The sequence below is a fragment of the Fusarium sambucinum genome, chromosome I (assembly GCF_050947815.1).
Source record: "Fusarium sambucinum isolate potato_lamoka chromosome I, whole genome shotgun sequence".
Taxonomy (NCBI): Eukaryota; Fungi; Ascomycota; class Sordariomycetes; order Hypocreales; family Nectriaceae; genus Fusarium; species Fusarium sambucinum.
This window is the reverse complement of record NC_139294.1, coordinates 8650119-8664433: the sequence shown is the minus strand read 5'-3', so window position 1 is coordinate 8664433 and position 14315 is coordinate 8650119. Positions and strand designations below refer to the sequence as shown.

The 14315-nt window shown below is 47.5% G+C and overlaps 6 protein-coding genes across 6 annotated transcripts; 4 read left to right on the top strand and 2 right to left on the bottom strand.

Moving 5' to 3' along the window:
- Window positions 1-212: 212 nt before the first annotated feature.
- Window positions 213-1592, top strand: FSST1_005563 (uncharacterized protein; the record flags this gene model as incomplete). The annotated part of the gene is made up of 1 exon (XM_083231852.1): window positions 213-1592. One exon carries the CDS (start codon window positions 213-215, stop codon window positions 1590-1592), a length of 1380 nt encoding a protein of 459 aa, XP_083088993.1.
- Window positions 1593-1715: 123 nt separating this feature from the next.
- On the bottom strand, window positions 1716-2788 carry FSST1_005562 (tryptophan synthase beta subunit-like PLP-dependent enzyme; the record flags this gene model as incomplete). Its single annotated transcript, XM_083231851.1, has 2 exons — window positions 1716-2441; window positions 2489-2788. The coding sequence occupies 2 exons, from the start codon at window positions 2786-2788 to the stop codon at window positions 1716-1718; spliced, it is 1026 nt and encodes a 341-aa protein (XP_083088992.1).
- A 762-nt stretch (window positions 2789-3550) lies between these two features.
- On the top strand, window positions 3551-7236 carry FSST1_005561 (uncharacterized protein; the record flags this gene model as incomplete). The annotated part of the gene is made up of 5 exons (XM_083231850.1): window positions 3551-3583; window positions 3833-4105; window positions 4152-5034; window positions 5093-6558; window positions 6610-7236. 5 exons carry the CDS (start codon window positions 3551-3553, stop codon window positions 7234-7236), a joined length of 3282 nt encoding a protein of 1093 aa, XP_083088991.1.
- Window positions 7237-7958: 722 nt separating this feature from the next.
- On the top strand, window positions 7959-9721 carry FSST1_005560 (transcription factor domain-containing protein; the record flags this gene model as incomplete). Its single annotated transcript, XM_083231848.1, has 3 exons — window positions 7959-8463; window positions 8516-8972; window positions 9028-9721. 3 exons carry the CDS (start codon window positions 7959-7961, stop codon window positions 9719-9721), a joined length of 1656 nt encoding a protein of 551 aa, XP_083088990.1.
- Window positions 9722-10907: 1186 nt separating this feature from the next.
- Window positions 10908-12653, top strand: FSST1_005559 (major facilitator superfamily domain-containing protein; the record flags this gene model as incomplete). The annotated part of the gene is made up of 1 exon (XM_083231847.1): window positions 10908-12653. One exon carries the CDS (start codon window positions 10908-10910, stop codon window positions 12651-12653), a length of 1746 nt encoding a protein of 581 aa, XP_083088989.1.
- Window positions 12654-13468: 815 nt separating this feature from the next.
- On the bottom strand, window positions 13469-14203 carry FSST1_005558 (uncharacterized protein; the record flags this gene model as incomplete). Its single annotated transcript, XM_083231846.1, has 2 exons — window positions 13469-14124; window positions 14173-14203. The coding sequence occupies 2 exons, from the start codon at window positions 14201-14203 to the stop codon at window positions 13469-13471; spliced, it is 687 nt and encodes a 228-aa protein (XP_083088988.1).
- Between the last annotated feature and the right edge of the window lie 112 nt (window positions 14204-14315).

The window sequence follows — 14315 nt, the reverse complement described above, 5'->3', positions numbered from 1 at the left end:
TCATCCTCCGCAAAAATGACTACTCTCAATTCATATCCCCTGCTCTTCTTTCGGAGTGTGGCTCAAATGAGGAATGGTTGAATGTTACACGGCGCATGCGCATATAGGAACGGTTGAATTAACTGTAGCATTACTCGGCCTCGTCATACGTATTTGGATCCATTGTCCAACACATTCTCTTGTCTCTGCATCTGCAGATTTCCGTTTCCAAGATGCTCATCCGAGATTCGCGGAAGCTTCTGCTCTTTGTCGTCCCAGTCCTGCTTTTCATTATTGCTGCTCTGAAACTCTATCTACCCCCCGCTGGCTTTCAAGACTGGGTTCCTTCTCAGCTCAAAAAGTCGTCAAAAACTGAAGAGGTTCTCTCTGACCAAGAGTCAACCCATGTATCAGATTCCCAGCCAACGCCTGAGGTAGAGACAGAACCTGCCCAGCAAGACGATAGTCCATTCGGAAAGGGTGTCATTCCTCAAGATATAAGCTCAACGCACAATGAACTCTTCTCATTATCTACAAAAGATAAAAGGTTCTTTGAGATAAAATTCGAAGGTTTCACTGCGCTCAACCCAAACATCATCCCGCATCCAACCCTCGATAACACATGGATCGTCGTGGCTCAATGGCTACAAGAAGGTGGTAACTCACTCTGGTTTGCAGAGCTTGTGTGCAATTCTGCCTTCAAAGATGATGTTCTTACATGTATTACCCACGCAGTAACGCTTCCAGTTACTCCTACTGTAGGAGGCGGCAATAACTGTCAAGGCGACTTGTCATATTTCCATATGAGCATGGGTCCTCACGATGGACGCGTTTTCTATGGGCCTGAGAAGCCCTACACTACGTATGGCACAAACTCGTTGTTCACCTGCCTGGGTCAGTTTGTGCAAGACTTTCGCACGCTCGTCAGCTGGCCAGGCGACATGGCAAACCTCAGCGAGTTCAGAGTAGGCACTGAGCTTCAAAGGCCACAGCCATGGAGACCCATGGAGAAGAACTTTTTTCTCTTCTGGGACTCTAGTGGCAGCATGTATACTCATTACGACATTGCGCCTAAGAGAGTGTTTTCTCAGACGAATGCCGATGGTTCCGCTGGCCCTGACCTTGCTCCTGCTGCAATGGGCGATGAGCAATGCATGGCCAAATATCTTCCCAAACTCACATCAGATCTTGAGTCTCTCCATCAGACAACCAATTCCCTCCTAGTCACAATGTGTCGACGGGACGAACCAATGTGCGTGCCGAATGATGAAAACACTTTCATTATGGTCATATACCAGCACAAGTCCTACTTTGACTACCACGCCGTATATGAACCATACGTTATGCTCTTCAAACAACGGGCTCCCTTTGAAGTCCATGCCCTGTCCAAGAAACCAACATGGATTCATGGTCGGAAACAGTATCCCGAAAAGTCGACTTCAGACATGTTTTATGTTACTTCGATGAGTTGGAAGAGTAAAGAGCAGAAGTACCATGGATTCATTGGTGACGAGATGTTTCTGGGCTTCGGTATTGAAGATACGAGGACGGGAGGTATCGACATCCGGGCTGAAGACTTGGTAAAGGATATGGGGTTGTGCTTTGAAGCTTAGATTAAGTGGCAGTCCTTGGTATTTAGAGCAATGGTCGTAGATATTTCGCAGATATTTTATAATGATAATGAATTTGAATCCATTCTCAGTCTAGAATAAGATGAAATTTTAAAGAACATGAGACTACTCTCGTAGCCCTGGGTAAGCTGAGAGAACAGCCTGTCCCCCTGTGTGGAGAAACAAAACATTCTTACCGTTCAACTGGTCTGTCTTGATAAGATCAAGTAAACCAGTTAATGCCTTTCCAGTGTAGACAGGATCAGTCAAGATACCCTCCATCCTTGCCAGCTTCTTCATTGCCTCAGCTGTGGGGTCGTTGAGTTGCCCGTACCCATCACCCAGATGGGAAGTATCAACCTCAAAGTCATCTGCAGTAATCTCGTCGGGAGATATCCCAATCTTTGATGCAGTAGTTTTGGCTATCTTGAGAACCAATTCTTCGGCATCCTTTTGGGACTCATGCAGGACTGAAAATCCAATAAGGCGTTTCTTGGAACCTGGAACTTGCTCTTTTTGCGCAAGCTTTAATCCGGCGAGTAAACCCCCAATGGTAGAACAAGACCCTGCCACGAGAGCGATGACATCAAAGGTTACACCGATCTTCTTTTCTTGCTCTAGCAATTCAAACGCCCAACGAGCATAGCCCAGGCCACCAAGGGGATGAGAGCTGGCTCCGGGAGGAATCGAGTAGGGTTTTCGGCCACGCTCTTTAAGATTTGTGATGACAGTCTCTTCAGCAGTATCGGGCGGAAACGTCTCAGCACCTAGAATGGCATTCGCTTGTATGTTGCCCAAGTATTTGTACTCGGCATCATTCGAGGCAACGCGATCCGCAGGATAGAGAGCGACCTTTGAAATTAGTCATGGTCGTCCTTGTCAAGATAGCCTATACTCACTTTTAGACCAAGCCGAGCGGCAGCAGCAGAAGTTTGACACATGTGGTTCGACTGAATGCCGCCTGTGGTCACGATAGTATCTGCTCCTTGTGCGAGAGCATCTGCTAGCACATACTCGAGCTTGCGAACTTTGTTTCCGGCAAATGCAAGACCTGAGTTGCGATCTTCACGAGCTATCCATAGCTTGACATCACTATTGACGGACTCTGTGAGACGGGATAGTGGTTCAATGTCAGTAGGTCGATTGAACAACAGTTGGACGCGATCGATGTCGCTGAAGGGTAATGGAAGAGTGACCATGATATCTTGTAGACAAATAGGCAAAGTGAAGTATTAGCAATGTTTCTTTTAAATTATGCTGTAATGCGTTTTGACGAGTCGTTATGACTTTCCCTAGATATTTGATGAAGGGCGTAAGGTTGACATTTGTGTATTATTAAGCACGACAGGCTGGTTGGTTGAAGCAAGGAAAGAGCAACATGACCTAAGTTTGAGGAACAATGACGTGGGGTAAGAACCTTTCTCACGGTTACTGCTCAGGCTCGCGCTATCGATAAGAACCAAACTGAATTGTACCAATATTGTAAAAGAGTAAATTATCAACAGGAGATTGTTGCCCTTATCAAAAGACACACCGACTTCTGTTGCTGGAACGCCTATTATTTATCCACTTGCTGGGGAATAACCTTAAAATACAAATTACCTTCCTCGCCAAGCCCTGTTGTCCCGCTATCACATACCCTTTTGGGTAACTCACAGAGAACATATCGATGGATCAACATCTTCAGCCCCCTTGAATGGCTCCCATCCAATGAGAACATTTCTACGCTAATTCATTATCGCTATTCCAGTCAATATGAGAATGTTCCCTTTGACCAATCTCGGGCTTCTTTTCAATTACGGTGGCTCTCTGGCAAGACATTGCTTCGGAATCAAGACTAAGAACCGGCAGCAAATATCACGTATGAAGAGTAGAGACAGAAACCGGAAGATGGGTTTCTCGGGGTCCGGAGTTGCCAAGAAATTCTTTCATGTTTCCATCCTTCTACGTTGTTCCTCAAAATGGGACCCATTTCTGACACAAATCTCAGCACGGTAAGAATTACTTCAGTTGGATTAGGACACCAAAGCAGATTTCTTGGCATCTCCATACAAACTGAATATAAACCCAAGACTGTAACTTCATTTGCGTTATCTCAAAGTATATCTAAGATTGCGTTATCAGTTTAATCTTGAACCGTACCAAGGGAAATTTCACCCACAAGGTTCAACCCAAGGCGTATCTTGGTTCCTTTATTTGCAAAATACCCATTTCTTTTTCCCAGTCATTCTTTCCCAACACAGCCGGTCAAGTCGTTCACTATGACGCCCAAACAGATACCTCCAGAAATGGAAAAGTATGTGTCTGGACAATCCAATAAGCCCTTGTCGCGTCCGGCGCATGCTCTCCCACCAGATACAGTGATTCAAGAGCTCAGCACGAACCCCGATACTGGGTTGACTGCCTCCGAGGCGTCTCAAAGGCTTGTTGAGTATGGCGTCAATGATCTCGGCGAGGAAGAGGGTGTCAAGCCCATCAAGATTTTCATCGCCCAGATCTGCAACTGCATGACTTTGGTAGGTATCAAAAGCAGTAATCCATGAGCTTGACTGACTCGCATAGGTGCTCATCCTTGCTTTGGCCGCTAGCTTTGTTATCCAAGCTTGGATAGAAGGCGGCGCTCTTGCCATTATCATCCTTCTCAATATCGTTATTGGTTTCTTCCAGGATCTTCAAGCCGCTCGAACCGTCCACTCTCTCAAGTCGTTAAGCCAGCCTACAACAAACGTCTTTCGAGATGGAAAGACCTTGACGATTCAAACGAGCGAAATCGTGCCGGGCGACATCATCGACCTCAAGATGGGTGACTCTGTGCCTGCTGATATACGGCTGCTCGAAGTCGCCAACTTTGAGTCTAACGAGGCTTTGCTTACAGGAGAGTCGTTACCCGTTCGGAAAGCCCCTGCGTTCCAATTTGATGATGATACAGGACCTGGCGACCGCCTCAATGTCTGCTACAGCTCCACAATTGTCACAAAAGGCCGTGGCAAGGGTGTCGTCTTCGCCACTGGAGCTTATACTGAGATTGGAGCTATTGCAGCTGCCTTGAAGGACACTGGACGGAAGAAGCGAGAGGTCACCAGAGACGAGAATGGTAAAGCATCATTTGGTGCTCATGTTACCAAGTGGCTTTTGACAGTTGCCGATATCATTGGCGAGTTCTTAGGTGTCAACGTGGGAACTCCATTGCAACGAAAGCTTTCGCAGCTGTTTCTCTATGTTTTTGCTTTTGCTGTCGTCTGTGCTATCATTGTCCTAGCAGCCAATGGATTTGATCCTCGAAAAGACGTCATCATCTATGCCGTTGCGACAGCTGTGGGAACACTTCCTGTTTCTCTGATCCTGGTGTTGACCATTACAATGGCAGCCGGAACGAAGCAGATGGTGGGTCGGAAGGTCGTCGTAAGAAATATGCAGAGCCTGGAGGCTCTCGGCGGCGTTACCAGTAAGTAACCGAGTTTTTGACGCCATTTGAAGGTTGTGTGAGCTAAAATTATGATAAGACATCTGCTCCGACAAGACCGGTACTCTCACTCAAGGAAAGATGGTCGTCAGAATGGCCTGGCTTCCTGGACATGGCACTTACTCTGTCGCCTCAACGAATGAACCATACAATCCCACAGTCGGCGACATCGATTATACCCCCATCCAGCCAACAGAGCTAGCTACTCCTGGTGAAGAGTCAAAGTCACACACGATAAATCCCTTGGAAGAGCCTAACGGCAATGAAACTCTCAAGTACTATCTTGACATCGCCTCGCTTGCAAACTTGGCCGTTGTTGAGAAAGGAAGCAAGGACGGTGGCCCTGAAGAGTGGCTTGTGCAAGGTGACCCAACTGAAATTGCCATACAGGTCTTTGTCTCTCGCTTCAACTGGAACCGAATGTCGTTGTCTTCTGGCCCCAACTCGCGATGGAAACAACTTGTGGAATTCCCGTTCGACTCTGATGTCAAAAAGATGTCGGCCATCTTTCAGGACACAGTATCCAACGAGTTGCATATCTTCACCAAAGGTGCAGTCGAGCGAGTCCTGGGCAGCTGTACATCTATGGAAGTCTCTGGAGATATCGTACGTCTTGATGCAGCCGCCCATGAATCCATTCTGCAAAACATGGAAGCTTTCGCCCGTCTCGGTCTTCGAGTTCTTGCCCTGGCTAGTAGATCTCCAGTTACAGGTCTACCAGAAGATTTGTCATCCGTGATAGATCGGTCCGACTTTGAGAAAGACCTTGTTTTCCGCGGCCTCATTGGTATCTATGATCCTCCTCGACCAGAAACTCGGGACAGTGTGCAGATGTGTCAGAAAGCTGGCATCAGTGTACACATGCTCACTGGCGATCACCCAGAGACTGCCAGAGCCATCGCTGCTGATGTGTCTATCATCCCGTCTCAGGAGAGGATGAAGATGGTACGTGCAGACATCGCAGACACGATGGTTATGGCGGCTCATGACTTTGATCATCTCTCTGATGCCGAACTTGATGCTTTGCCAGAGTTGCCTCTAGTCGTAGCTCGTTGCTCGCCTACGACAAAAGTACGCATGATTGAGGCTTTACACCGCCGTGGTCGCTATGTTGCCATGACAGGAGATGGTGTCAACGACAGCCCTAGCTTGAAGCATGCAGACGTTGGTATCGCTATGGGCCTGAACGGGTCAGATGTCGCCAAGGAGTCTTCCGATATTATTCTGACAGATGATAACTTTGCTTCAATTCTCAATGCCATCGAAGAAGGACGTCGAATCTTTGATAATATTCAGAAGTTCATCCTTCATGTGCTCGCTGCCAACTTTGCATTTGTTATCTGCCTTCTCACAGGATTGGCGTTTAAAGATGAAAATGGTGTTTCTGTCTTTTTCATAACACCCGTGGAAATCATCTGGATGCTGTTAGTCGCTGGAGCCTTCACCGAGACGGGTCTCGGGTTTGAGCAAGCCAGTCCTGACATTCTTCGTCGACCACCCCATAGTGTAAGTAAATCAGACAACATTTGTCAAAAGTCAAGGCTAACCACATTATAGCTCAAATACGGAGTTTTTACTCCCGAATTCCTCGTTGATCTGGTAGTCTACGGTATCCTGATGCTCATCAGCATTCTCGGCTCCTCTGTCGTTGTTCTTTATGGCTTCAACAGCCAGGGTCTCGGTCACGACTGCAACAGTACCTACTCGAAATCATGCGAGACAGTATTTTCTGCCCGGTCAACAGCTTTCGCAACCATGACGTGGGACTTTCTCTTGTTCGCATGGCAACTTGTTGACTTTCGGCGCTCATTCTTTGCCGAGATCTTCGAAAAGGGTGGTAGTTTCAAGGCCTGGGGGAAGAGGCTCTGGAAAAACCCTTTCCTGTTTTGGTCTGTTACCCTCAGCTTTGTCCTTATACCACCTACACTGTATATCCCTGTCATCAACCGGGTGGTCTTCATGCATAGTCCTATTGACTGGGAATGGGGTGTTATCTTTATTGCTGTTGGCGTATTCTTTGCTGGAGCGGAGAGCTATAAGTGGGCGAAGCGAGTTTACTTTCGTCAGACTGTTGCGAAGGAATTCAGAAAGGATATTTCAGATGTTGAGCTATATGTCTTTGGGAGATACATGGATGGTTCTGGGTCTAGTAGTGAATCTGGTCATGATGGTAAGAAGTGTTGACGATAGCGTCTGCATCTTACCTATGGAACACCTATTATCTTCAGGACACCTACGTCTGAATATCGTCATTTCCACATGCACCAGTAAGATACTTCGTCTTTGTTAACTTTGAGCATCCACCTTCCATCATATGAAGGGGCAGTGCAGCTTTTCACTAGCGGCAGGTGTTTATTTCACAATGTCTCAGTGGATAGACGTTGTGTGATTCCAGATACAGCTGATAATGTTTCACTACATACAATTGATATTCTTCGTCCATACTATATTAAAATATTTCACACCATAACACGTTTCGTCTTTTGTACTATTTATTGTGCATTATTTAATGCTTCTACTCCATGCTAACGACCAAGGAATATACCGTCGGCTAGCTAATTCAGTTAGGTCATTTTTTAGTGTTGGGCCTGGAATGTCCCCACGTAAGCCAAGATAGAGGCCTTGAAAATGAGGCATACACTTATCAACCTCAATTCTTAGACATTCTGTAGCCTGGGCTTCAAATCAACCAAGCATCTTACAAACCAGGAGCCGGGATTACAAGATCAACAAAATTATATCCATTTCTGCCACCAACAAACAAAGTCCTTCTCATAAACCGCTGTTCTTGACCTGCTTATTCTACGCTCATTTGCTTAACTCCGAATCGCCTCCGAGTCTTTGTTCCCTTAATAAGCAAAAGGGAGAGCAAAGGCTTCAATTGAAACTTGCATCTCAGATATCCAATGTCATCTTCACCCCCCGACAGCGAAACTATCACTGCTAGTAATGCTCCAGTCGCTAAGAAGGCCTGCCATAGCTGTCGACGTGCTCGATTACGCTGCGACAAGTCTATCCCTCACTGCTCTAAATGCACTTCAAGGGGGGTTGAGTGTTTAGGCTACGGCCGCCTGTTCCTATGGACTGGATCAGTTGCCACGCGAGGAAAATTGGCTGGACAGAGCTCCAGTGCCTCGGTGTGTCGTTTGCCAAAACAGGGCGAAGCACAAGTCACTGAAGTGTCACCTGAAATACCTGATATGCAGATGGGCTCCTTCGATGCACAAGCTGTCGAATCTGGGTCGTGGGCCTTAGCGTCATCTCAAGAAAATCAACTCGTCCTTCAAGATAAGACTCAACCGTGGTCTCCTCCCTCACCTTCTTCACCAACTTCGCCAAGTTCACCATGGACACTTTGTGATCCTTTGTTTCAAGACATGACACATTCGCAACGGTGGTATTTGAATTATTGTACGACTTCACTCGAGACGCCAGTCTTTTAAAATGCTAATCCGTAACTCAGATTCAACTCGAGTCAGCATGGATCTTGTTGGTGATGAACAGACCAAAAGCAACAGGAATCCATATCTGAACCTTTTGCAACTCACAAATGAACATGCCTTTTTGCAACAAATTATCATCGCAGTGTCTGCTGCTCATATGTGCAACTTGTCAAGACCCTGGCTGGGTCCCAACTCATACACGAGAAAAGAAGCACCAAAGAAGTTACTTATGGATGCTCTCGTCGCCAAACAAAAAGGATTGCAAATGATGCCCGAAGCACTGCGGAATATTGACACTATTGGAGCTGATGTAATTCTTGCTACTGTTTTGTTTCTCATCAACTCAGAGCTTATTGAATCTGGTTGGCAAAGTTGGAGGCCTCACCTTGAAGGAGCCAAGAAGCTTTTGAATATGACTGAACCATACGCAAGCTCCGATACAACATTGCGAGACTACATAGTAGCGGACTGCTATGTGTAAGTGGAGAGTCCTGATTTGTAGCAAACTAGTGGCTAACTGGTATTGAAACAGCTACTGCACTTTGAGCTTATCTTTCAACCCATCAACACCAGGCACTCAAGCGTTGTCCTTTGCCCCGGATCAAGTTAAGGCGACACTGTCTAGGACCGACAACTCCTTCTTTTGTTGTCCGCCCGAAGTTCTCGACATTCTACGCGAAACGGCACAGCTACTACATTCCGAATCGCAAGGAGCTGTTTCCAGCCAAGAGTCTTTGATGGGATTCACGAACTTGCTGGACCGCGCGCAACGCCTTGACGTTTTAAAGTGGGCAAAGGACAGAGTACCCGACTCCAACGCAGTAGCTCTCTGGAGCAGTTGCCGAACGGGCTCCGCGCACAGACTAGCAACATGTCTCTACATTATCCAGTTGGCGCCTGCACTGCGCACCAGGATGCCAGACCAAGTTTGCAAAAGTCTCATCCAGGATCTTTACGACACGCTCTTACCATTACCTGACGAGGACCCAAACTTCAAAGCCACGGGATGGCCCACCTTTATTTATGGAACGACGGCAAGGACTCCGGAGAGCCGGGCGTGGGTGATGGATCGATTAAAGATGGTGGCTTCAATATGCCCGTGGGGCTTTTTGTACTCTGCGATTGATACACTGCAGATTCTCTGGGAGAATGATATTGAAGGCGAAGGGTATATGAATTGGGTCAAGAAGCTCAAGGATTTGAACGTCGACTTTTTGATGGTGTAGGTCTGGAGCTGAGATGGGATCATGGGAACACAGGACATTTGATACCACAGCGATGACATTTAAACCATCTGACGAGAGCGATACGATATTGGAAATGAAATCAAGACAACGCTTACATCAATTCCGTTTGATTTAAAATTTTCAAGGAGTTCATCGTCAGGTTTTTCCTTGAATACCCGTTAGGCTGCGACAATCCTTGCCCTTGACCTGGGTTTTAGGAGGCTTTGACCATGAGACATTTTGTTACGTTCCGTGCGCGAATGAAGGAAGCAAGTTATGCAGTCCGAATATGGCCATATTAGAGTCGATAATGGATACAACGGAGTAGGGATATTTAAAGAATGTCCAAAGTTTAGTCTGTGGCAATTAGAAATCATTCATATTGCCGTGCAGACTAACCAACTGTTGGTTAATTGTGTTTTGATCGGGTGACTAAGCTTTTCGCTAAGCCCATTCGTCAATGGCGGCGCATCAAGCATTCCTCGCGAAATCAACGCGGCAAAAACCGTCATGGATCTCTTTCTTGTGCATGTATGCGACAGGTCAAGTCTGAAGACCACATCATGTTCAACGCTGTAAAGCAATAGAATTGCCGAAAAATATGGCCAGAAAGTAGTTATTGACAAATGACAATCAGGGATCATTCATCGTCCAATGTCTAGACTACTATGCACGCGACCTTATCTCCCCACGGAAGTGGTGTGCCGTCTTGCACACCTTCACTCGTCTACCATGACATCAACAGCTTAAACCCGTCGATCCAACCCAGTACCAAACGTACCACAATTTTGCAACGCTTCTACCTATTGAGGTATCGCTCCGGTCTCTCCATTGCGGCCCGACCAGGGTTTATTTATCTTTGACGAACCTGGTGGTGGGGATCGCAAAATAGGTCAAAAAAGATTATATGGGGATTTTGCACCATGCTTATAAGAGGGAAAATTTCCCATTCCCATTCACTTCCCCCCCTTCTGCTGCTGTACTACTTACTCTGTACTACAGGCTTTCCAACTTTTTGCCATATCGTACAATGTCTTGCTGACTCTCGATCAATATCCTCCATACCCATACCTATCCTCCTTAACGCGAGTGAATGCGGCTCCGAGGAGCCGTTTGCTCTAAGACGATATAAATACGTATATACGAAAACTCCACATAAACCAATCACCTCTGCAAATCATCGCGGATGGCCGTTCCGTCTACTCGCGATCTCGATGAAGTCCTCCCGGGCACAAGACGTCTGTTCGCCGACGAAAGAGCAAGCGTCGCCTCAAGCGATACCAGTGTCGAAAAGCATGGCGATGTCATCCTCGTCCCTCCTCCAACAAAGTCCCCCAACGATCCGCTGAACTGGAGTCTTGCGCGCAAGATTTGGCACTCGTTTCTGGTGTGTTACATTGTCACTCTGACTGCTGCTACATCTAATGTTGCCGGCGCTGCCAGTGTGGGTGTCAACGAGAAGTACGGCATCAGCTACGATGTGTTCAACACTGGCGCGGGTGTACTCTTTGTGGCCATCGGATACTGGACTCTTCTGAGTTCGCCGGCGACTCATCTTTACGGACGACGTATTTTATACTTGGTCGGAACTGTATGGGGTCTTATCGGAAATATCTGGTTCGGTCACTTGACCAACACTTCTGATACGGTCTGGTCTCAGCTCTTCGTTGGGGCCTCTGAGTCTGTCGCAGAGGCCGTTGTTCAGCTTTCCCTGCTGGATATCTGGTTCGAGCACCAAAATGGCACATCGCTGGGTATGTATACACTTGCGACGACAGTCGGTACCTATGTTGGACCTCTGATCGGTGGCCACTTGGCTGAGAACATTGGCTGGCGCTGGATTGGCCACATGGGCGCTATTGCTTCGGGCTTCACCCTGCTTCTCTTTTACTTTGGTCTTGAGGAGACTGCTTTCGAGCGCGGTCGCTATATCGATCTTGACCGAGTTGCAGAGTGCGATGCCGTCCATGGTAACTTTGAGGGTGTTCCTGAGCCCACCCCAGTCCATCAGGGCGATCACGTCGTCACGAAGGATGCGACGGAGAAGGGACTATCTCCATATCTAGACGAGGAGGCTGCGATCGCACAAGATACTTCTACGCGACGCCGTGAAGAGGTTGAGCGCAACAGACTGTCAGATTCATTCGCACGCAAGAAGTCGTACTGGCAGCGCATTGCCCTCATCACACCAGCGTCCAACTTGCGTGGACTGGGCTTGGTGCAGTATATCCATCGCCTATGGCATACCATGCGCGTCTTTACCTTTCCCGCCGTTTGGTTCGCTGGTCTGCAGTGGGGAATGCAAAACATTGCGTTGTCGTTCTACCTCACGGTTGAGGAGGATTACTGGGTGAATGAGCCATACAACTACAGCGACTCTGCCGTTGCCAACATGAACATTCCGACTCTCATTGGAAGTATCATCGGCTGTTTCTACGGCGGATACTGTAGTGACAAGTTCATTCTCTGGATGGCGAAGCGCAACAATGGTATTATGGAGGCTGAGTACCGTCTCTACCTCATGGTTCTCTGCGTCGTCATCTTCCCCTTGGGTATGTGGCTATTCGGCATTGGGTCAGCTCAGCATTGGGACTGGCCCATTCCGTATGTCGCTCTTGGCTTCATCGGCTTTGGTTACGGCTGTGCTGGTGATCTTAGCATCACATACCTCGCCGACAGTTACCCGGACATGGTACTCGAGGGCATGGTAGGCGTGGCTGTTATCAACAACAGCATCGCTACCATCTTCACATTTGTGTGTAGTTATTGGATTGACACAGGTCTGCAGAACTGCTTCATTGAACTTGGTGTTCTGAGCTTTGTTATCATCATGACTTCTCTTCCCATGGCGGTCTGGGGTAAGGCGTCCCGTCGCTGGACTTTGGAGCGATACGCCAACTTTTTGCGCATCCGCGATGGCATGGATGTTTAGTTTAGTTGAAGAGCATAGGTATGGTTCTCTGTTATGGGCCGCCGGCCCAACCTCCTCATTGAACCTTATGGTAATTGCCCTCTCCAAGCCTCCCGGTCACTGGGGGAAAATATTGAATTGTTTAAACTGTGCTTAATCGAATTCCCATCTATCTTGTTTTTCTTTCTTTTTCTTCTTCTTCAACGAAAACATCATCATGCGAGACTTGCAAGTCCACTCTGAATCACACTCTAAATCATAAACATCCTACACTTTGAATCATAGGCATCCTTCACTCTGAATCATAGACACTAACTTGAACAGTTTGACACTCGCTTCCATCACCACCGCCCCTCGCGGGCGTCGTCCACAAACAACCACCACCAGCGGCCAGACCGGCCAGCCAGCTCGATTCTCCTCCTCTGATCCTTCAACTCTCCAAGTCCCTGCGCGCGTCTCCTTACCCCAGGGATCTGGGGACGCCCCTACCCCCACAGACCGGTAAGCTCATACCTATCTTTGGTTTAGCAATTGGAAGAGACTAAAGCTAACCTTGATGGCAATTTTATAGATGCATCTCTGTTTAGGAAACCGTCGAGACGGGGCGTTACTCTTCCAAACCAAGAACAATTATAGCTATAATTATTTAAAAATGGGTTCTTCACCCAATATCTCCTATCTCATCCCCACAATCCTCATTTTCACCGTCCTCGCCATCTTCGGCCTCGACGCGCTCCTCCTCCAACTCGAGCGCAATGGCTGGATGGTAGGTAAGCGCGCTCCTGTAGTTTTAAATCAATTGTAGGAAGTTGACAACTATCAAAGGGAAGTTCATTCTATTGCACGTCTTGCGACTTCCCACTTGGTGTCTCTCCCATATCGAAGCTCTCTTCACTCTTTCCTTGATTAGCCAGCTCCTTCTTTGGCCACGGCCACAGTCCCGGCAGCGGCTCATCATCCATAATAACATTAATTTTGGCGCCAGTGAGCTTTGCTTCATAGAAGTAGACAATTCTCGTGTCCTCCCCAACCTCGGCAGCAACGGTGGCGTGAAAAACCCGATCCGGACTTATATCCTCCAACCGAAATCCTGACAGTTGATTAATGTCTTTGGATCTTAGTACCAGGCTGCCTGACCACTTGGGATCGGTAAGGGCGTAATGACGGTAACAAAGCTGTTCTTGATTTGCAGTGACGTCGCTCCACATGATGTAACTCTCGTGTACCTTCACATTCTCTTGACACACGTGAAGTCCTCCCTGCATCAATTCAATGATATCTGTAGCGGAGATGTCAAGTATGGCACCCCAGCCTCCGCTCAGGTCAAGTTCGGATGCCCCATTCTTGAAGTTGTCGATATTTGACCCAAAGTTAAAGATGATGCGCCCGGAGATTCGAGAATGACCCTTTCCGAATATACTTTGGCGCGGTTGGCAGACGCCCCCTGTGGTTAATCGTGTGTTGGAAGGAGCAAGAGGTTGACCAGATTCGCCTAACTCAGATTGAGACAGACGATTTTATTGTTGTGTGGGCCACAGACAGGCGAGAATCGAATTGATGATGGATGACATTGTTGAGGATTTAGTGTCTTGACAAGCGAGAGAGTCAATATTGGACAAGTTGGTGTTATGAAACTGGGAGGAAATCATTTGTCCAAGATGGAGGGGCCTTAATCTTTATATA